This window comes from Lagopus muta, chromosome 6, assembly GCF_023343835.1.
Source record: "Lagopus muta isolate bLagMut1 chromosome 6, bLagMut1 primary, whole genome shotgun sequence".
In the NCBI taxonomy this organism is placed as follows: Eukaryota; Metazoa; Chordata; class Aves; order Galliformes; family Phasianidae; genus Lagopus; species Lagopus muta.
In genome coordinates this window covers 58,211,011-58,228,171 of record NC_064438.1, presented here as the reverse complement: position 1 = coordinate 58,228,171, position 17,161 = coordinate 58,211,011, and the positions used below count along the sequence as shown (strand labels likewise).

General features: G+C 49.7%; 1 protein-coding gene across 2 annotated transcripts in view; it reads left to right on the top strand.

The window, feature by feature from the left end:
- Window positions 1–2,597: 2,597 nt before the first annotated feature.
- DDHD1 (DDHD domain containing 1) overlaps window positions 2,598–17,161 on the top strand; it is a 62,811-nt gene continuing 48,247 nt past the window's right edge. For both annotated transcript variants that reach the window (XM_048949145.1, XM_048949146.1), the window contains exon 1: window positions 2,598–3,330. In XM_048949145.1, coding sequence (XP_048805102.1) covers window positions 2,679–3,330 — 652 coding nt within the window. In that variant the 5' untranslated portion in view covers window positions 2,598–2,678. The remainder of the gene's footprint in view (window positions 3,331–17,161) is intronic.

Below are 17,161 nucleotides of genomic sequence, written 5' to 3'. Positions count from 1 at the left end.
ATTCAAAGTGAACAGAAATTGGACATTCCTGGGAAGGATCTTGAGGTTCTGCAGGTCCCTTCACATTCAATAAACCAGTTTTCTGCCACTTGTCTTTGTAGGTCTCCAAAATGGCTCTAAAGAAAAGTCAAATTGCAGCTCTTGATGCTGTGGTTCAGCCTGATGATGATGAACAATCTCTGTTTGCCTATAGTCTACAGGGACATTGTGAACAAGAAAGCAGCGTCTGCAAATGGACAGCAGACATACACTCCCAGAAATGCACAAGAAGAAATAAATCACAGAATCAGAGATCAAGTCATCTGAAATAATACATACATGAGATAAAGAACATGATGTGTCCCTTGGTCATTTAGGCAACCTTTCCTTGTTCTCTCAAACAAGGAGAAAAGGAGGGAGCATCTGAGTAGGATGACATAAATGAAGAGGGGTGAAACACTTGCTGAATGACAAAAGATGGTGAAAACCCCACTGGCTTTGACAGAAAATGAGATGGAAATGGAAATGAGAATCTCATGGGATGTGTCTTCAAAGCAATCAACAGCCTCCGTCCCTGGAGGTTCTCAAGACCCGTGGAGATGTGGCACCGAGGGACGCCTGGTCAGTGGGCATGGTGGGGTGGGCTGGCAGTTGGATGAGGTGACCTCAGTCATCTTTTCCAACCTTAATGGTTCTATGACTCTGTGGCATTCTCCTCTTCTTCCCCCCTGTTGAGGAAAATCTGGGGCAGGTTTCACAGAAAGCATACCTTGTTGAGTTCATTTAGAAATGCAAAATGAAACAAGTAGCTCATGTCCCTGTTGCTAGGATGATGTGGATATGAAGTCCCCCTTCCTCTGACAGCTGCCTATATTTTATCTCCTCTCTTTTTACTTTTTCCCCACCTGAGAATGCAGAAGGAGCACTCACAAAGCTGCCGTGGTGAAAGCGTGTGAATGCTAACAAAGTTTTGTGGAGTTTTTAGGATCAAAAAGTGTTGCCAGGCATTCAAGATGCATTCACCCACAGCAAACATTTTTTAAAAGCTTTGCCCATCCTTCCAACCTGAACTTCATCTGGCCTCTTTCTGTTTTAATGCAGTCCATTAACAGGATTCCCCCGCTGAAAGTGGATCTAGCAGGTAGGTCCCAAACCTATTTGGGGAGATACAATGCCATGCAATACACAGAAGTTCCCTCGCAGGACAGAGCCAAGCAGAAGGGAATGGTGCATTAAGCATGTGGAATCCCAGCTCCAGGAGGAGATGTGGGAATTGGGGAACACGTGTACTGCATCCTGTTTTTTTCCACAGCTGATGTGCAGGCAGGATAGGAGCATCGCTCACATACCCTCACCCCACCTCCTTGTTTCTGGGGGTGTTGTAATACGGGGGGTTTCGTACAAACAGGTGACCCCACCCCAGTATTTCAGGGTGTGTTTCTGGGAAGCTCTCCCTCTGCCACCCCCACAGCAGCCATGAGATAAGACGAGGGGGACGTACATACAGCAGTGATCCATCTCTGGGTGTGTGTTGGGGACTGAAAACCATCCCTCATCCTCGCTCCTGACGTAACAAAGTGTTTTATCACCCGGCACCGATACGCATCTCAGCACCCCCTCCTGCCAAGTGCCAGGTGTGCACAGGGCAGGGAGGTGGCTGGTTGTGGCTCACACACACCAACAAGCACAGGTGAGCCCCAGCACCTCTCATTTTGGGGCCCAACACTTCCCTTTTTGGTACTCATAGCAAGCATTCGGAGGACTGGGATCTCACACTGGGCTGAGACATCCCCAAAGCAGCAGGTGTGGCTTCACCTCAAGCACCAGGTGCAAGTTGAGCAATGCAATATCAAGAGGACATGAAGCCACCATCCACTATGGGGATGGGGAAGGGTCTGGAAGGCAAGGTGTGTGCAAAATGCCTGAGGCCGCATGGTTTGTTGGGCCCAGAGCAGAGCAGGTGGAGGGGAGGCCTTGCAGCTGCTGCAGCAAGCTGAAGGCAGTGCTGAGCTCTATGGGAAACAGCATGGAGCTGCGAGGATAAGGTTGGTCAGGGCAAGGCTCTGCCCCAGAGGCAGTGGGTATGGCCCTGGGCTGCCAGAGCTCAGGGAACACTGGGACATGGCTTTGAGTCATAGAATCATAGAACGGCCTGGGTTGCAAAGGAGCACAATGCTCACCCAGTTCCAACCCCCTGCTGTGTGCAGGTCACCAACCAGCAGCCCAGGCTGCCCAGAGCCACATCCAGCCTGGCCTGGAATGCCTGCAGGGATGGGGCATCCACAGCCTCCTTGGGCAACCTGTTCCAGTGAGCCACAGGGCTCGGGTAGTCAGCATGGAGCCAGGAGCACGGCGATCCCTGCGGGTTCCTTCCAACCCGAGATATTCCGCGATTCAGTGACACACGTGCGGGTGCCACGTAACCCCGGGACGTGCTGGGGATTGGCGGGGGTAAACGCTCGGCAGTTCCCGCAAACTGCGTAATGCAGCCCAAGCGCAGGCAGCAGCCTCCAGGAAGCCCTCAGCGCTCAGCCCAGGCCTCCCTTCCCCCCCCGCACCGCCCCCGGCCGCGTCGCGGTGCACGTGACGATGCGGCACCGCCCCCGGCCGGGCGGAGGAGCTGGCGGCTGCGGCAGCCGCGAGCCGGGCGTGAGCGGGGCGGCGCGAGGGCGGCCGAGGTGAGGCGACGCCGGCGCGGCATGGATTACCCCGAGCCCGGCTCGCCGCAGGGCGCCTGGGAGCTGCCCGGGGAAGGCGGCGGCGGCGGCGGTTACGGTGGCCGCTACGAGCGGGCGGCCGGCGGCGAGGAGGAGGAGGAGGAGGAAGCGGCGGAGCATCCCCTGGCCCGCCCGCCCCGCCGCCCCCGGCAGCGCTCCGTGCCGCCGCTCCGCGCCGCGCTCTCCACCTCCTCCTCCGAGGAGGGGGAACCGGAGGCGGCCACCCCGAGCGACTCGACCGGCGGCGGCGAGTTCGATTCGGCCGAGTCCGGCGCTTCGCTGCGTTACTCCTCCGGCACCGGGGAAAGCGGCGAGGGCGCGGGGCTGGCGAGCGGAGAGAGCGGCGGCGGCTCCGCGCTGCCCGAGAGGAAACGGCAGCGCTCGGCGGCGGGCGGCGGGCGGCCCCGCTATGAGGTGGTGCGGGAGCTGGGGGCCGAGGAGGTGCGCTGGTTCTACCGGGAGGACCGGAAGAGCTGGAAGCCCTTCATCGGTTACGACTCGCTGCGGATCGAACTGGCCTTCCGAGCTCTCGGCCCCGGCCCCGAGCGGACGGCGGTGGAGCCGGTGTGCGTGCGGAGCGGGCTCTACGAGGTGGACGTGGCCAACGCCGAGTGCTACCCCGTCTACTGGAACCGTGAGTGCGGCCGCTGCCGGCCCGGGGCCCCGCTGGGGGGCGGGAGGGGTCCAGCAGTGCCAGCGAGGGCGGCTCACGCACAGGATCCCCGTCGGCTGTGTGGGACCGAAGGACACGGATCTGACGGGGTGCTTTTCCACCCCCGGAAGGACCGGACCCTCACGCCTCAGGCGGCGGGATGCCATCTGCCTCCTGCCCTCCCCAAAAAGTCACTGAGTGTCCCCTGCCCGCACAGGGAGCTGCTATGGGGAAATAGGTTTAGCAGGTGGCACTTCCTGCCCCCCTGGTATGGATGGGTGCGGGGCTGAGCGCTCCCTGTCGCACCCTTTTGATGCTGACATTTGGGGTAAGGGCAGCTGGGCATCGTGTCTCACACATAAATGGGGCAAGGAGAGACACACAAGGAGGGCGTTCTTCCCTTTTGGCATCCAGGGGCATCGGGCAGCCTCCTCGAGCCAATGCTGTGCGTCCAGGAGGTGAGGGGCTGTCCAGTGCCCATGGAAAATGGGGTGCTACTCAACATGGACTTGAGAGGGTGGGCGATGAATCCCCCTAATGCATCCTGAGGATAGGAGGCGCTGGGTACCCCCACGCTGCATGCGGACTCATGGGAAGAGGAGACCCTGCGCATCTCTTCACATGCTTCTGGCAAAAAGGGGATCTGGGCATCTTTCTTTCCTCCCTCTGCACCTAAAGGAAAGGGGCATCTGGGCATGCACTCCCTGGCATACAGAGATGATGGAACGGCATTTTCTTGTTCCTTGATAGGTACAGAGGAAGGTGGCTGAGAACCTTCTTGCTTGTGCTTCCCATTTCACAGAATCACACACAGAACGGCCCGGGTTGGAAGGGACCTCAAGGATCACGAAGCTCCAACCCCCCTGTGCCATGCAGGGCCACCAACCTCCCCATTTCACAGCAGCCCAGGCTGCCCAGGGCCCCATCCAACCTGGCCTTGAACACCTCCAGGGATGGACGGGGCATCACAGCCTCTCTGGGCAGCTGTTCCAGCACCTCACCACTCTCACAGCACACAACTTCCCCCTGACATCCAACCTCCATCTGCCCTCCCTCAACTTCAAACCATTTCCCCTTGTCCTGCTGTCATCTCCCCTTTCAAAGAGTTGACCTTTTCCCAGATGGGAAAGGGTGAGTGGGATTGGAGATTTGCTGTCCCTACTCCCCTCAGTATGCATACTTCAGGAAGAGCAGGGGGATACCAGGCAGTTATTTGTCCACTGTCTCCCTGCCACGTGCATGCTTCTGATCTCTTTTCTTTGGTGAGGAACCATGGAAGAGCGGGCTGAAACCTGGCTTCTCTGCTGCTGTCATCCTCTCTTCTAGGAAAGTGATGGACTTCATCTCCCCAACCCAATCATCCTTCCGCTGGGAGAGGCATGAAATGGAACTTTTCTGCTTCAAGGGGATGCAACAGGCATCTCAGATGCGCAGTCCTTGCTTCTTATCCTTCCAAGTGAAGGGTGTTTGCTTTACCACCTCAGCTTCAAAAGGATGTGGTGATGTACGCCTTTTCTCATCCTTCCTCAAGAGGCACATCTCTTGCATTCATCTGTCTCTGTCCTTAGAGGAGAGGGAACCTTGAGGAACAGAGGTGAAAGGGTAGGCACCTTTCTTTGGAGGGAACGTGTCCCAGGGTCTTGCTGGACAAGCATCAGCTCTCCTGGAGCAGACAGGCTATGCTGCTGCTCACCCTCTGTCCCTGAAGACTTGCTTTCCAACTGTGTTCCTTCAAGGTCAAAGGAACTGTAATGGAGTGTGAGACATAGACTGGTCAAGCAAGAGGCATCGTCTTGGCATGGGCAGCAGGCAGTTTTCTCTGGTCTCTGTAAATTTTTGAGAATTACTTGGGAAATTTGGGGCTGATGGGAGACACAGAGCAGCAGATCTGAAAACTAGGGCTCTTGCTTGTTTACTCTCTTCTTTCTTGTCATCTTTACAGGGGGGAGATCTGTAAAAGACTATAGCAGGTGGTACAATTCATTGAGGTGTGTGAAACCTCTGTTTTTCAGCTCATCACCCCAAAAGGCAGATAGTGAGCCCAAGGAGCAAGGAGAGCTCTCAGTTCACACACATTTTGAGTTAAAGAAGAGCCTTAGCACAGCTCCATGTTTGGACAGTGGGGATTTTTCTATCACCACCCTGAAGCAATGACTGCTGGTGATTGTTGCATCTGCCACGTGGTTACAGATCACCCAAGGGATGAGGAAACTGCTGCTGTCCCTCTTGCTGCCTGTGCCATGGGGACAGAGGCGACAGAGTGAGCAGAGCTGCCAGGTGAGGCAGGATTGCTCCTGGTAATGGGAGCAAGAGGCTGTGCTCATCAGCAGCTTAAAGGTTTAATTTCTTGACCCTTTGCCTGGTCCATTTTGGAAGCTGATTCAGTCTCCTTAAGCCTGAGGAGCAGATGTTTCAAATAATAACGTGTGCTGCACAGAGACAACTTCTGATGCTTGGAAGGAGAGATTTCCAGAGGTTAGCACCAGGAGCAGTGCTAGACAGAGAAATAAACTCACAGCGCTAAAAATGGGGATAATTTTTTGTCCTCAGAAAGCTGATTAAAGAGTGCTCGAGTCTTTTCTTCTTATCTGGTCTGCTCATTTGCAAGACTGAGATAAACTTCTGGTGTTCCAGGGATCTGTCAGTGTCTTCTGACCTAATGCCTCCTTTGCTCACACGTTTCGTTGCCTCTTCCTGTAAATGTGAGAGTTCTTGCCTTTCTCCCATTCTCTCCTCCCAGGTGAGGCGGTGCGTTCTCCTGTAGGCAGATGGCCAGCATGGCTCTGCTGCGCTGCCGCCTGGTGCTCTCTGCCTGGTTCTCTGCTGCGCCCAGGCCACAGAAGACTGCAAGGTCAGATCCCAAGGATTCTGTCTCATCTCCTGCTTCTGAAGACCTTGGTGTGGCTGTTATTCCCATCTAATGGCGTGCGTGCAAATCTGGATCTGAGGGGTAGATGCTACTTTGGTCTTGTGGGAGGGAGCTACTGATGGCATACCAGATCTCACGCTAGATACATGTGTGGGTAAGGGAGACAGATCTTACTTTCTGATTGCACGAGCATGACAAACAGCGAGTACAACTGGCAGAAAATATGCTGAGCTGCACGTTAAACAGTACATAAACTGCTGTTTTTGCTGATTCATGTTTTCAGTTCAGAGCAAAGGTCAAAAGCTTTTATCTTTGTTCTTCCCTGTTGTTCTGTTCCACATATGTACTGCTCTTCAGGGACGGCTGCTATCTCACAGCGACAACGTTGGGTGCCCTGACGGTTCTTCAGCTGTTTTGTAATCTCAATGACAGGAAGATGCTGATCGTAGCTCGGCTTCTGCTGAAATATCTTAGGCTCGCCACAGGATTCCTTTGTAACATCAGAAATACCAGACTGAGTTACAGTTTGAAGAGATTAATTACTGAGAATTGTATCCTTACCTTGTGACCTCTGGGATTTATTTAATTAGAATTGTGGAAGTAGCAAAGACAGCACAAGAGAACTGAAATTACTAGTGGAGGCTTCCAGATAAATGAGTAGCTTGGAGCTGGGCTTCTTGTTCTTCTGCAGACGTGGTGATGAGTGGTATCTAATGTGCAAGTTCTGCCCTTTGAATCCTCTTGGAGTGCCCAGTCCTCTCTGCCTTCCTACTCAAAGAGGGCTGCTTTGCAGCTGTTTTTCTGTAGATTGACTTAGTCTGGTTTTCAAAGCCCTGGGTGAATCTGTTTAAACTACAGACTTCGGGGCAACCGTCCTATTCATTGGCTTGGGACTCATGCCTTTGTCTCATGCAACTGTTGCCCTGCCTTTCCCTTGCTTTTTGGCAATTACACTGTCAGGTTACTGATTTCTTACATATTAATCCACTTGCACTCTCCAGGTAGTTGTGTTCATCTCAGCATGTTCATAGAATCACAGAATGGCCCGGCTTGGAAGGGACCCCAAGGATCATGAAACTCCAACCCCCGTGCTGCAGGCAGGGCCACCAACCTCCACATTTAATACCAGACCAGTTCTCCAGTTCCAGGCCATGTTCTCCAGTTTAAATTCAGGCTGTTGAGGATGCATCGCCTCTACTGCTGTCTGTCATGCAGCAACGCCTCTTAAAATTGAAGTAGGACTTCTATACAGATCTGTCAGTATGTGGGGAGAAGCAGACCCAGTGGGAGTTTTGTTGATTTCTTTTTGATATATATGCCTTTTTACCTAATAGCTTGCAGGCACCTATTAAGTAAAATACTACATATTGTATTAAAAATAAGAATGCTTCATTAGGACTGTCCTTGACTGAGGATACGGAGGTAATTTCTGCTGCACTGCTTGCTAGCAGAGATTCTGCTTAGCCCATGTGTGAATGCAGAGGGAGTCATTGGATCCCCAGATACAGATTTTAAAATCCCTGAACTTCAGCCAGGTTGGATGGGTTTAAAATCTGTGTGAGATCCCTTTAAGCTTGTAGTGAAAGAAATTTCCAAGAACTCCATAGTTCTTTTGTAAGGTGTCTGTGAGCCACTTTGTAGATGGCAAGAAGGAGCAGTCGTGGTGAGAAGCCTGTGCCAGGAGAGCTTCCTGCATAACGAGACACGAGTGCCAGGGATGTGTTATCAGCCCTTTGAACTTAGAGTTAGTCAGAATCATTGAAAAATCTTGGGAGTATAGTGGCTAATGCTTGGCACCAGATGTTACAAATGGCTGTTTTGTCAGTGGGTTGTTTTGATGTGCTTGTTTTGATGTCGGAGATGGAGGTCAGCAGCGAGATAGAAACCCTTTTGTACATCAGCCCTGGTGGTTGTTGCAGCTCTGCTGTGGAGACTGAAAATCAGTGTGCAGGAGCTGCCAGGTGCTCCCCTGCTGCCTGCTTTGTGCAGGAGAGCTGGCTGCTTGTGCCTTCTCCAGGCAGTGCAAATTTCCACATTGGCTTCTGACAGGTTGGCACCCTGAGCCCATCCAGAGGCACAGGCCCCATGGCACCGCTTCCCTGGCTGCTTTAATTGACATCTGGTATGCTGAGCCTGCGTGATTGCTTTATGGTTTTTTTCTTCTATTCTGAAACAGAAATAGCATTAAAACACATTTATGAGGTAGGTGAAAACTGAGGATTTGGAACTAATAGTTACCAGTATATAGTTTGCATTTTTTTTCAGTCTGTCTTCAGCAGCAGAACACTTCTTCAGTTGCTTCACTGTGTGCCTAGAACATTGCTTTTGGTGTTAAATACTCTTTGAACTTGGTTGATACCATTTCCTAAAGGAGTTTTTCATTGAAGACCGAACTCCTGAATGCTGTTTTCTTGTTTTTCTCACCAGGCATGTTATTCTTCACTTACAAATAAAATATTGATAGTTTCCATGGCAAGGTAAAGCACTACTTTTGCTAACTGAGGTCTTTCCTGGGTTTTACTTTTCTGCCTCTCCTGTTAATTCCATTGCTCTCTTCCTTCCCAAAGCATCTTGCTAGTTTCAGTCCAGCCATCTCCTTCCTGATCAGAATGCTTACGTGGCGGTGAAGCAGTTTTCAGCTCTGCAGTACTCAGTGTGCATAGCTTCTGCTTTCTGGTGCCTTTCTCCCTTTCAGTAGGGGTGAGTTGTGACTTTCAGGATGCTTTTCTAAAGCAAGTGGGAGATATTGGTACTTTTCTTGTGCCTTTGAAGATGAATTTCTTCTGCAAATTCAGCTTTTGTTGTTGTGATTTACAAGCGTTGTTTAAGGAGAATTAATCAGTTTTCTTTAAGTGATGTCAGAAACCCTGTCTGCTGAGTGTTGTCAACTCCAGCTGAGTGATCCTGCTTAGAGTGAGTTGCGCTCGCCCATTGGCATCTCCATCACTTCTGGAGGCTATGATGAACAAGAAGGAAGGCAGAGATGCTAGGAATGCTATTCTATCCGTTTATTTCTAAGGCTGAAGAAGATGTAGGTATGTAATGGCTTTAAGTGTTGGCCAGAAAGAAGGTCAGTAGAGTGGCATGCTCTGTTTGAGTGTGGGCTGCAAGTAGCTGTGAAGCCACACCAGAATGTGCCTGGCAGGAGGCTGGAAAGGAGGCACCGCAGAGGCAGTGGGCTTGGTGAACAGCTTAATAAGTGAGCAGCGGGATGGAGGACAACCCTCTGCAGAGAAGGGAGAGGGAAGATGAGAGAAAGAGTTGGTGTGCCCTGAATGTGTTTGTTAGTGCTCTGTGGAGGTGTTAGGTATGCACAGGAAAAAGCTTGCTTTTTTTAAGTACAGATATTCCTATGGAGAGACCTGCTTTCTGAAACTGCACGTACTTGATCACTGCTGCGTGGTGCTGGAGAGAGCTTGCTAGCAGGAGAGTGCTTCCCAGGAGAGCACAAACCCTCAGCACCGTGGATGTGATTGTGCAAAAGTCCCATGACTTTCAATGGGATCAGAGCACGTGCTCAAGTTCAGGAGGTGCTCACATCTGTTTGTCACGTGGCACAGTCATTCAGCTTAGCTTTCACCTAACGCCGCTGCAAAAAGTGCAAGCTATGTGTGTTAGAAAAGGGCTGATAAGGGACTGTTTGCTAAAACTTACCAGCCACAGCCAACAAGTGCTGCTGGTGCAAGTGCTTCACTTCAGAGTACTGGTATTAACGTTGGGTAAACTGTATTAATGGATAAGAATTCAATAAAAATAAGGCTCTAAAGTTAAGGCCGCAACCTCTTCTCATGTTTTAACAGTCCAGGGTTTTTTGATGAGCATTGTTCCGTACGTCATTGAGGCAGCTGATGAGGTGAGCTGTAGAATTCCGTGTTAAACCGTTGGCTTCAGAACTGTGTAGAGAGTAATTGCAGTGATCTTCCTTCAGCTACCAACTTAAAAGGGAAATCCTGCCTGAACAACATAATGCGTGCTGTATTTCGGGGGTTACTTCCACCTGTTATCTTGAAATTGGCTCAGTAAAGCGAATTAGAATTATTTGGTGGACCAGCAGCATGATATCCTTTACCACTCAGCGAAGGAAATCTCTTGATGTTGGATGCTCAGTAAGATTCTGGGTCTGTGAATTCAGTGGCTGTTTCTATGAAGTTTTCTGAGGGTGGATTTCACCCATGAATTCCTCTTTAGGAGATGTTGGTACTTCTGCAAGAGCAGAACAGGTTGCTGTGTTTGTGGTTAAACAAAGGGAAGTCATTCTGGCTGTGATTAAAGGAGTGGTGCCATTTATTTAAATATCAGTCACCTGCTTTATACTGCAATAACGTACTGGGAAATAGCTGGAAAGCTGCAGAACACTGAGCTGCAACAGAAAGCCTGTTCTGTTACCTAGCAGTCAGGAAATAATGAAATTTTAGCTTTTGTCTATTTCATTACATCCGTTTGTCCACCCTGTGTGCATGATCACATCACTGCCATTAAATTTAAGGATCTCATTATCAGCAGTTACAGCCATCACTTCTCTTAGTTGAGCTTTCTGTTCTCTTGCATTCTTCTCCCTTTGTGGGGGCTCTGCAAACCCTTCCATAGGGGAGCTAGGAGGAACTGATTGCCCTGCAAACTGTGCTCTGTGCATTTGCATCAGCACAAATCAAACCTGCACGTTGCTGTGGCTCTATAAGCAAGTGCTGGTGATGGCTGGTGGGTGTGAAGATGCACCCTGGTGCAATGTGAGTAATTCTGGACCTCATACCTAAGTGAGAAGTCTTATGGGTCGTGCAGCAGTGAACATACCTAAAATATCAATGTAAGCACTGGTGAAGTTGGAATGAATGGCTGATATGAAAAAGTCCAGAATAGCATTGAGGGTGCAGCTGTAAAAGACATTCATTTCAGTGTCACGTTAACATCCAGCTTCTTGTGCCCAGGTTCTTACTGGCAGTGCTGCACTCCAGGGCACAGAGTATTCAGCCTTCTTAGCAGGACTTAAAATAAAATGTCAAAGAATGGTTTTTGCCTAGGTTTTCCCCCTCTGTTAGTAAGTGCATGGGCTTCTCTCTTCATTACCTAAGGAGCTTTAAGGTTGGGATACCACAGCCTTGCAGATGCTTTAGCTTGCACAGATGTTATCCTCATGCACTAGAGGTCATTCACAACTGTAGTGATAAGGAAACCAAATTAAAGGAAGAGATATGACTGCGCTGGAAAGCAGGAGTCCTTGGTATCAAGCCAACAGCACTTCATGGACCTTTGTTCCACATCCAACCCTTTGGCTTTGTAGGTTTCAGCAGAGCGTAAGTTTTAATTTACATTTTTGAGCCCCTAAATGCCATATTAACCTTTGAGATCTCATTGCTAGGTAAATTGTTACGGCTGTCCGGAGCTTCATGAGTGGATGGCACTGGATGTGGATAGAATCACAGAACGGCCCGAGTAGAAGGGACCTCAGGGATCACGAAGCTCCAACCCCCTGTGCCATGCAGGGCCACCGACCTCCCCATTTCACAGCAGCCCAGGCTGCCCAGGGCCCCATCCAACCTGGCCTTCAACACCTCCAGGGATGGACGGGGCATCACAGCCTCTCTGGGCAGCTGTTCCAGCACCTCACCACTCTCACAGCACACAACTTCCCCCTGACATCCAACCTCAATCTGCCCTCCCTCAACTCCAAACCATTTCCCCTTGTCTTACTGTTATCTACCCTTTCAAAGAGTTGACTCCCCTCCTGTTTGTTCCCTTTAGGTACTGAAAGGCTGCAGTGAAGTCACCCCACATCCAAAGCTCACTGCATCTTTCTTTCATACTGTTTCATTCTGCCTACATGTCTTCCAGGTTGCATGCTAGTTCAATGTTTCTGAGAGAGACCTCCTTTCATTTTCTTTTGCTTTTAATTAGAAGTATGTGTGGTCTTGCTTTTGCAAGCTTTCTTAGTTCTGAATCAAGTGAGGTGGAAGGGGCCAGTATGAGGTACAGTTTGTGCTGTATGCTATTAAATTTAGGTATATGCAATTTCAAGCCATGTGTTGGCAGGGAACAAATGATGATGATCACTGAGTAGTACAAGAAAGAAAAAATGTAGCCGAAATGAGTGCCATAGTTTGTTTTCCTGCTGTGTTATGATAGATTTACATAGGTTTTGGATGCAGTTTTTGTTTGGGTGAGGATCTCACAAACACTGGGCAATGAAATGAAGTGGTTGGGGTATGTATGTGTATAAATTACAGCATGGGTGTGCTGAATCATGGATTGTTGGAGTTGGAAGGGACCTGCGAAGGCCATCTGGCCCAACCCCCTGCAGTGCACAGGGACACCCAGGGCTCCATCAGTGCTCAGAGCCCCATCCAGCCTGATGCAGCTTCTATTTTCCCAGTTCTTCCCTTTCAGAAGATTTAGGAGGCTACGATGGTGTAAATTGCACATGTTCCTGTTTCTTCACATCATTAATTACAGCTTTTGTGTTCTTAGAACTTTTCAGGGAAAAAAAAAAAAAAACAAGGACTTTTTGTTTAAAAATTTATAAATCCTTTGTTGCCATTGCTGGAACTATTTTTCTTTAAAAGTGGTGAAATAAGTATGACTAATTAAAAGAAAGTGCCTTTCATTAGCTCCTAATCTCTGCCATTCCAACTTAGGAATCCTTGTGTACGTACAGCACCAAGTACCGGCCAAACACGTGGGGCCTCACTTTGAAGCACGGCCAGCTGCAGATTACGTGGTGTAAGGCTTAAGGCAGTAAAGAAATCAAGGCAAATCCTTTCCTGGGGATCAAGGTTGGAATGACAAAGATAAACTCTTAACATTACCTCCTACAGAGTTTGAGTTCTGTATCGGAGGAGAGAGAAATCAAATTCTAGTTGGATGTAAATATTTCATTCCTTTTGTAGAAGGAAAGGATGCAGGGGGAGCTTGCCTTACGCTTCCTGAAATCACCGGTGAATATTCAAGACGTGAATGAACGAGTGGATAGGAATGCAATTGGGCCTTAAAATAGCAGGTTTGGTACACTGCTGTTTCATGGCAATTACTGTAATAGCTTGTATCGTGCTGGATGAATCACAGGGTAATCTTGGTGTAATCTTGGTGCACCTGTCTGAGATTAGCGGGGTTGTTTACCGCAGCGCAGCTTTGAGGTTTCGCTCAGCCAGGTGATACGGAAGGACCTGCTGCTGTGTTGTAAGTCCCTGGGCTCCCCACCCAGCCTCGTGCCCGCAGCCATTGCCTCAACACACCGCCCTTCCTTCACCACCCAGTGCCACGATGGCAGCTGGTGGCCTTGAGGATCAGGAGGTTGCTGTTGCCCTGCCTGGAGTGTGACCTGAGTGCAGCCCAGCACTGCGCGCTGGTAATGCAGCCATCATAGAATCACAGCATGGCCTGGGTTGCACAGGAGCACAGTGCTCATCCAGCTCCAAGCCCCTGCTGTGTGCAGGTCACCAACCAGCAGCCCAGGCTGCCCAGAGCCACATCCAGCCTGGCCTTGAATGCCTGCAGGGATGGGGCATCCACAGCCTCCTTGGGCAACCTGTGCCAGTGCCTCACCACCCTCTAGCTGAAAAACTTCCTCCTCATATCCAACCTAAACCTCCTGTCTCAGTGTAAAACCATTCCCCTTGTCCTGTCATTGCTTGGTTTTCACGACCATCAGGAAGCTGTTTTTTTCCCCACTTTGCCAAGCCTCACTAACAAGCAGTGCTGTGCTACAGTTCATTGTCATCTGCATGGCTCTGAAAGACTGTGTTCACTTTTATGAAGACCAAACCGTGCTCCTGATGGCAGGAAGGGGCATTCCCTCTGTACTGGAGGGTCTTTTTGCTGGGGTTTCCCAGCAGTGTAACAGTGATCAAGCCTGCACGCACCCAGGATGAAATAAGCTAGCTGAGATGCTGTGGCTGCAGGCACTAAAAGACACAGAGTGGTCGGGCTTGGAAGGGACCTCTGGAGATCAGCTCACCCAATTCCCAGTTGTTAAAGTGTTGGTGGGGACCAACTCCTGGATCTCCCTAAAATCCCACTGAGCTTTGGAAAACCTGGCTCCCTTATGAAGCCCTGCTTTGAAAACAAAGCCCTGTAATAATCTATCTCTGGATCCAAAAGTGATTTACAGATGAAGTGTTTTCCAGATAAATGCCCTTTCCAGCCCTAGAGCCAGATATATTATTTTATCTCTAAACTAAATTAGGCTGTAAAGATTTTACAATAAATGTTTTCTTATTTCAGTCGTTCCGTTTTTCTTTTTCCTGGCCCAGCTTCTCTGGGAGAGCCTGTTGCCCATCTATTATTTGAGATTTGCTGTTTGACTGCTGTGTTCTACTTTAAAGAAACTCAGTGGGAAAGTTTTTTTTTTCCAGCAGAAAGAGCCTGAAAACGTTTATTTTAATTGCAAATGCTTCGAATTTTGGAAATCTATAGGTGGAAATTCCCATGTGAAAACCTCGGAACCCTTCAGAAATGAAGAAGAGGTGTGTTGTCTTCATTTGGTTTGGAGTACAAAATAGTATTCACATCATTTATTTTTTTTTTATTTTTTTTAAAATCTTTTTATGGATTCAGTGAATGGAGCCTCATCAGAATGCTTGGTGAAGAAAATTAAGGAGCTGCTTGCAGATTTTTCCCAGCGAGGATCAACATCTGACACAGTTGTGCCTTTGCTTCGGCAACAATGGGATCCTTTATGCTCACTGCCATGCCTTGTGTGCTTCGTTTCTTCCTGCAGGCAGAGCTGTGCTGTGAGAGCAGCAGAGCTGGATGTGTGTGCATGAGTCCTGCAGAGCAGCGTGGCTGCGTGACAGGTGTAAAACATAGGGGACACAGCCGAGGTGAAGACCAGCACACGATGAGCAGCTACTGCTGGAGTTTGCTTCTTGTTCTCCGTGCGGCAGTGATCAATAATGATTCACAATTGTGGTGTTTAACGGGTTGAGTTTGAGAAAGTTCATTCCAAAACCTGATGGTTGGCACTCTGTTCGTGGGTTGTCGACTCTAAAATGAGTTTAGTTTTCACAGACAACTGCAGTTTGTGTCCTTTTTCATGACGATTAACTCCTGCAGTTCAAAGCGCCTTGAGTTCTGATTGTTCGGATCCCTTTTCATTAAGTAACCGTGCCTTTCCAACAGCCCAGCCTTTTCATTCATCTGGTCGGATCAACGATACCCAAAACATCAGAAATCCAGGGTGGAACAATTTGGTGCTGTCTGGAAGAGCTGTTTTAGCAACTGAATGGCAGAAGTGGGTCCTGTGCTGCACCATGGAATCATAGAATAGGTTGGAAGGGAGCCCAAGGATCATCAGGTTCCGACCACCGTGCCAAAGGTGTCTGTTGGCATTTTGGTCAGGCCAGCCAGATTGGTGCGGTCTGGTGCTGCAGCAGTGGTCAGAGCATTAAAACAGGCTTTGAGGATCTTGGAAGGGAGGAACAAGAGGGGATTGGGATGTGCAGGAGGCCGGGATGACAGAGGCTGGGGGTGATCAGAGCCTTTGTTTCAGGGGATTTGCTCCCTGCATCACTCTGCGTGCCTGCTTAAGGGGCTGCCTGTGGGTTTCCCAGTCATGAGTACACTTGGGTAATCAGCAGAGCACCCACACCAGCACCCAGCTGTGATGTGGGCCACTCGCCCTGGTTATCTGCCCACAGCAGCTGCTGCTTTCCCTGCTGCTCACCTCGCTGTGCTGCAGGAGCTGCCCAGCAGTGCCATCACACAGAGCCTGCCCTGCTCCAGCTGCAAGGCCAGGGCTGTTAGGGGATGATCGGCATTTCTGGTATTGTAAAAACACTGGTGGACTGTAAATCTTCTATGGTGAAGGTTTTGAAACAGGCTTTGGAACATGGAGTGTTCCTGCCTGGAGGGGAGATCCCTGCAAGGAGATTTCCCTTTAGTCTTCCTAGCTTGTAGTTGTGTTGGTCTAAGAGATGATGAATTCAGAATAAATAAGGGAGGTGTTTGCAGATCTCTGCTGCTTTTTGTTCTCCCCTGTGAGCACCTGGTATGAAAGTACTTCACATCTGACAGGCTGGGCATCTCTGCTTTCTGTTCCTGTGCTTGGGAACTCTTTGTGCTCTCTGTTGGTTTTTCTGTTTGGTTGTTTGTTTTTTTACTTTGCATTTATGTATCTAGTTTTCCTTTACTGTTTTTGTTTGTTTTTGCATCTATTGTTGCTTTTCCCAGCTGCCCTTATCAGCTGCTTTCACACCATCTGTGTAGGAACAGTTCTTTGAGTAGCAAAGCCTTGGTGCTTTTTTTCCCTCATCTCCTTTTTTAAGCCTCTCCTTTTGTGGCTGAGTGCTTCGCTTCCTTGGAGAGCTGAGTTTGTGTGGTGTGTATGTACACGTGTACAATGTTTGCATTTGATTGAGTCTCTTCCAGCTTGTACTGGAAGTCAGTGGTGGGATTGCTTTCTTGGTCTTGGGTCTCAGCCAGTCCCATGGCCACAGCCCCAAAGGCTCTTGAACCCACACACTGCTCTCCTTGATTTTCCAGAGATGGAAAATGGATCAGTCTGGAGAAGAGAGGCTCAGGGAGATCTTATCTATAGCTCTGTGAAGGGTGGTGGTAGCGAGGTGGGGGTTGGCCTCTGCTCCAAGGCAACCATGATAGGATGTGAGAGAACGGCCTGAAGTGGTGCCAGGAGAGGTTCAGGTTGGCTGTGAGGAAACATTTCTTTGCAGAAGGAATAATTCAGCAGTGGCACAGCTGCCCAGGGCTGGGGGGTCACCGTCCCAGAGGTGTTCCAGAGCCATGGAGATGTGGCACTGAAGGATGTGGGCAGTGGGCACGGTGGGGTGGGCTGGGGGATCTTGGAGGTCTTCTCCAGCCTGCATGGTTCTATGAAGTCCTGAGCTAAAATGGATAGTGTTGTCTCATCGTGCTTGAGGGTATCTGTGCAAGAGGAGAGTTCTCACTCCCTGCAGTCACAGTACTGAATCTGGGCATCAGTCGTGGTTTGTTGAA